The following is a 6,000-nucleotide window of genomic DNA, read 5'->3' on the forward strand; positions in this document are numbered from 1 at the left end:
TCCTATCTCATTTTCTAAAATTCCAAAGAGGAGAAAAAACTAAACTTAGTGTGATCTTTAAAGAAATTAAGAAAATTGTGTAATTGAATAAAAACAGTCCTTGAGCTCCTCCTGCTGGTTGCACTCAAAACTGTTCAACTGACTGGGGAACTAGCCTGTTTGTGAAACTGCATAGTACTGAGTTTATACCTTTAAAATGATGTTTCAGTAGGGCCATTTCTAATTTGTCAGCTCTGTCGACATTCTCTCTATGCTCCAGTTTTAGGAAAAATGTTTAACATCAAAACAGTTGAAACGTGACTGGTTTCTTTTTAACTAAATGTAGGTCACATATTCTTTCTAACAAAAGTGTCATAATTTCATGTTAATGTTATTTATTTCAACTGTAGTTTTCATCTAAGAAAACTACCAAATTAGTATCTAAAATATTAGATATCTAAGTGAAAATTTAAATTACTGGGGGGAATAATCAAGGTTTTTTTAAGATGAATATAGTAAAAGACGTCAGTTTTTCCCAAAATAATTTATAGATTTAATGTAGTTTTTGTAAAACCCAATGAGATTTGGGATAATTTAACAAAAATAGTTATAAAATGCATCTGAAAAACTAAATGAGCTAGAATTGCAATGCAAAAAAATGAAAATCAAAGAAGTTTATCACAGCATAATTTTCAATGGAGGAGAAATTGTAAAGATATTACATGTCCAAAAAAAGAAAACGAAAAATGCATATTTGAACTATGATCGAATAGTCAACAACTCCTAAAAATTAAGTATATTGGAAGAATTTATAACATGGCAAAAGACTGTAGGATACAGGTGTTACTTGAAAGAAGCAGAATAGTTACTGTATATAGAGTGTAATTACAGTAATTTTGAAGAGCAAAACATGTATAAAAAAAGACAGTTAATTGAAATGGTAGCCTTCTTTTTACTTTAATTAAACTTCTTAAAAATCTGTTTTAATCATATTTATTCTTTTTATAGTATGATACAGATTTTTATATTCTTGATAAATATCCATTGGCTGTAAGACCTTTCTATACCATGCCTGACCCAAGAAATCCTGTAAGTAATTTGATTTTAAATAACCTGTTTGGGGGAAGAGGGAAAACTTTATTGTCACTGTGTCAAGTTGTACGATGGGAATAATGGTTTTCATTAGTAACTTGCAGTTTTGATGGACACGTTTTTATATGTATTGCTACTAGTTTCTGTCAGTCAGGTCAAAATGATACTGTGAAATTTGAATATTCTAGAAAATTAGTCTGCAGAACCTGTATTAAAAATAATTTTCATGTGTTTCTTTTTTTAATTTATTATTATTATTTTTGTGGGGGGCTGTGTTGGGTCTTCTTTGCTGTGTGCGGGCTTTTCTCTAGTTGCAGCGAGCAGGGGTTACTCTTTGTGGCACTGCGTGGGCTTCTCATTGTGGTGGCTCCTCTTGTTGCGGAACATGGGCTCTAGGTGCGTGGGCTTCAGTAGTTGTGGCGCAGGTGCTCAGTAGTTGTGGCACACAGGCTTAGTTGCTCCGCGGCACGTGGGATATTCCCGGACCAGGGCTCGAACCCGTGTCCCCTGCATTGACAGGCGGATTCTTAACCACTGCGCCACCAGGGAAGTTCCTCATGTCGTTTTTAAAGATATATGAGGAAGCAACACTATATAAACAACAAATACTATTAATAGATTTGAAGACTTTACCAAATCATTTTATTATTGACCTTGAACTAAGAATTCACATTCTATCCTGGTAGTTAATCTAAATAATGTCTTGTGGCATTTCATTGTTTTTCCTCTGCACTGGTTCCCCAACTTTAGTGGGCATCAGAATCACTTGGAGGGCTTTTAAACCACAGATTCGTGGGCCCCATCACCAGACTTTCTGATTAGTTGGTCTGGGGTGGGGCTTGATAACTGGTATTTCTGATAAGGTAATACTGAAGCTACCAGTCCAGGAATCACACTTTGAGAACCATTGGTTTATTGAAAGACAAGGAAAGAAGTTAAAACCTGATAAGGAATAGTTTGAGCTATGGTAAATTGATGTTCAATTTACTTTCCTTAAAATAATGGCGTTTTAAAAGTTAAAAGGACTAACACCTGTTGATAATTTGAAGTTCCAAAAGTGATCTCAAAATCATAGCACACTTAAAAAATTTCAGATGGTAAAGTGAAATAAGAATCAGCACTACTTCTTGAAAGAAGATATAATGTTCTGATTTGTTGTTGGAAGGTGTGGGAGAAGGGGAACATAAAATCTGATAGAGGCAAGGAAGAACTTATTATTCAACCGTCACTAGTTTAATCCTGTTTTAGAGAAACAAATCATGTGTATTGGAGCAGGTTCCATCATTAATTGTAGGAAAAAATGGACTTGCTCTTCATGCAACAAAGGGTGTTTTTCCACATATGTGTGATAGGGTGATAGCCACTTGAGTGGTATTTTTTTGTTTGTTTTTCCTGCAGAAACTGTCCAACTCTTATGATATGTTCATGAGAGGAGAAGAAATACTGTCAGGAGCTCAAAGAATACATGATCCTCAGCTGCTAACAGAGAGAGCCTTACATCATGGAATTGGTAAACAACTTAAATATATTGAGGAGGGCCGTGTATATTCTGAAAACAATAAATTTTAAAACCCTTTAAAGAATTTTCAGAAACAGTCATTTGTTTTAATCTTCATTGTACAGTAATTGCTTTTGCAATTTTTTAAAGCTAAATAAGATGATAAATTATGTGGGGGTTTTTTTATGTTTGTTTTGTAGATTTGGAGAAAATTAAGGCATACATTGATTCCTTCCGCTTTGGAGCCCCTCCTCATGCTGGTGGAGGCATTGGTAATATTTCTTTGTATTATGACAATATTTCCAACCCAGATTTCATTTGTCAAAGTGTTCATTCAGTTCTAACGAAATTTCTTCAGCATTAGACTCCAAAAAGTAAATTCTGTATATTGTTATTGCCTACAAATAAGTTCACAAGTGCTAAGTGTAATACAAATTTGAATTATAAGAATTTTTTAAGTGAGTTACGACTAAATGAAAATTTGATTTTGAGTATCCTCTTTTCTTTCTGTACCCATGAGTTCATTCAGGTTAGCCCAGATTAAAGCTCTCCCTCAGGTTAGTTCAGATTGCTACTAAATGTTTTTGTTGAAATGTAACATTTCATTGGCTTTTAGAACCACTTCTAGAGTATATGTAAGATGCTGCTCTGTGATTGAAAATGAGTAAATATTTAACTTACTCAACTTTTGGATGTCCGTATCAAAAACTCTTAAGTTTTCTATTGTTTGTTTTGGGGTTTTTGGTAAACAGGTAATATACTTACAAAAATTTCAAATTCAAAGCATATAGAAGAATGTACATTCACCTCCCTACAGAAAACTATTGTTTCTAGTTTCCTCTTTGCCTTTGCAAAGATAATCTTTAATATGCAAAGCTACATGCACTTTTTAAAATACATTTTTTATACAAATTATAGTATACTATATAAACCATTCAATACCTTGTATTTTTCACTTACTATATTTTGTAAGTTGTTCCTTATCAATACTTGAGCTTTTTCATTCATTTTTAATCACTACATAGAATCCATTGAAAGGATGCATGGTAATCTTGTTAACCAGCTTCCTATTGATAGAAATGTAGGGTATTACCAGCCTTTTGTTATTACAAACAATGCTACATTGAATATATACATAGTTTAAATTTCAGTGGGAAATTTATGGCTATTTTCTCTTAGAATATTGAATGATGCGCATTTTGCATGATATTTTACAGACTTTTGTAACTATGTAAATTTTCATCGTGCTTGTGAAGAAAGACACTTGAATGGTTATCAAAATACTACCTATTTTTGTTAATTAATATTTGAGTGGAAGATGGGATATGGTGATTTCTTTTTTTTGATTAGTGTTAGGTTACTATAATACAAGGTTCAAATTTACATCTGCAGATGTTTTTGAGTAAGGAATAGAAATATAAGTATTAATTATTTTATTTATATTACTTTTAGATGTTAAATGTATTAAACTTAAAAGTTGTTGATATATAAAAGTATTCTTTGACGTTGCCTTCTTTGTGGGATGTATTAGCCTGCTACAATTCAGTGAACTAGATATATCATATTGCACACAAAAAGTTTCATTTGCTAGTTTTGCTGTGTTTCCCAGGTGATACTTGATCTTAATTCTTGTCAGTAATATAGTATTTAAGTCACATGTCAAAATCAGACTCTTCTACATTCAAAACATTTAGTACAATAATGTATTATAGAGTCTTTTATGCTAGGAACCATCATGTTTCATGTGTATTGAATTATAATAAATTTCTGGTAACTTCTGTTAAATCAAATTTCCGTGAACAAGTTTATGACTTTCATCTTACACTGATGGCCTGGACTACATAATTAAAATCTGGTCTCATTTGAAAACATAATAATAGGCTTATAAAATATTTTTTGTTTGTTTAGATCATAAATTTTGGATATTTACATAGATTTTTGTAGTTCACATTTCACGGAATCCATACAGCTTAAGAATATCTCATTTAGTCCTTCCCACATACAGCATCATGTGTTTCTGAATCAGACCCAAAATATTCCATTTTAAACTCAAAATAATAGAAGTCATTTTTCTTCCTAACAAGGAAAAGCATTTTGTTGATCAGTGATATTATTTTGGTAGTTTTCAATAGGTAAGACCCTGGGAGATTTTCAGAAAATGAATTAATGATTATTTTGTTTTCTCCAGGGTTGGAACGAGTGACTATGCTGTTTTTGGGCTTGCACAATGTTCGTCAGACCTCAATGTTTCCCCGTGACCCCAAACGACTTACTCCTTAAGGAAACTGTTGCTTTTTATTCTTTCCAGTACCTGCTATTAATCAGGCTGTACCTTAGGTACTTAAAATATGCAATAAAATAAATGTCTTATCCAAAGTGCCATAATTACTTTTGGACTAATTCAGTATAGGTTACTTTAAAAGAGAAGATTTTTATAACTTTGGACATGCTTCAGTAGGAAATGGTTGAACATTTTAATGAAAAATTCATATTGTTATGTTAAACGTTCATATATTGCATTACTACAATAAATGTTAACAGCAGTTTTAAACAGTTAATATTGTGTAAATTTTCTTTTCTATATTGCAGTGGCTACAATATTAATGTCTTACATTTTCAATATTTGGTCTTATTTTTTTAAATTCTGATGTTGAGGTAAGAATTTTAGGGGAGTATCTGAGATTTTAATGAATGTATAATTGGCATATCATGGAAAATTAGGCAGAAAATATCAATTCTTAAAAATTGTGCTCAGAAATGTAAAGCAGGTGAGAATACTGGTTAGAAAATATACAATATAATACATTGTTAAATAATCTAAACCTGAATTTCAATAAAATTTTAAAGCTAATTATAGTTGTTTCTGTGTAACTTCATGGCAATGTGATTTTATAACTGGTTCTTGGCATTTATAATTTGGGAGAAGAAAAAAAATAGACATCCCGTTTATGTAAATGATTAAAAGCAAATGAAAACTGATATATGCATAACATGTATTAATCAAGAGGTAAATTCAGATGGGTGTAAGGATACAGTTCTTAAAGCTGAAAGCTTGGGTTGCTTTAATAGTTTATTTCACATAGATTAAAAAATACTGCAGAGGGGCTTCCCTGGTGGCGCAGTGGTTGATAGTCCGCCTGCCAATGCAGGGGACACGGGTTGGTGCCCCGGTCCGGGAAGATCCCACATGCTGCGGAGCGGCTAGGCCCGTGAGCCGTGGCCGCTGAGCCTGCGTGTCCGGAGCCTGTGCTCCGCAACGGGAGAGGCCACAACAGTGAGAGGCCTGCATACCGCAAAAAAAAATTTTTTTTTTTTAAATATTGCAGAATTTTCTGTTTTTGTTTTTAACTGGTACTGGCATTTCGTGAATGTCACTAAAATGCACTCCCACTTCCCTCCCAAAATGAAATTTCTGTTTAAGAATTACAGTT

General features: G+C 32.8%; 1 protein-coding gene across 2 annotated transcripts in view; it reads left to right on the top strand.

Annotated features, from left to right (window-relative positions):
- The window catches only part of DARS1 (aspartyl-tRNA synthetase 1), a 67,388-nt gene extending 61,949 nt beyond the window's left edge, over nucleotides 1-5,439 (top strand). Inside the window, exons 13-16 of one of the 2 annotated variants that reach the window (XM_060016873.1) lie at nucleotides 988-1,068; nucleotides 2,470-2,581; nucleotides 2,770-2,841; nucleotides 4,758-5,439. In XM_060016873.1, the coding sequence (XP_059872856.1) occupies nucleotides 988-1,068; nucleotides 2,470-2,581; nucleotides 2,770-2,841; nucleotides 4,758-4,849 (357 nt within the window). In that variant the 3' untranslated portion in view covers nucleotides 4,850-5,439. The remainder of the gene's footprint in view (nucleotides 1-987; nucleotides 1,069-2,469; nucleotides 2,582-2,769; nucleotides 2,842-4,757) is intronic. The other variant, XM_060016872.1, reaches the window with a different exon arrangement.
- Nucleotides 5,440-6,000: the final 561 nt, after the last annotated feature.

This window comes from Delphinus delphis, chromosome 7, assembly GCF_949987515.2.
Source record: "Delphinus delphis chromosome 7, mDelDel1.2, whole genome shotgun sequence".
Taxonomy (NCBI): domain Eukaryota; kingdom Metazoa; phylum Chordata; class Mammalia; order Artiodactyla; family Delphinidae; genus Delphinus; species Delphinus delphis.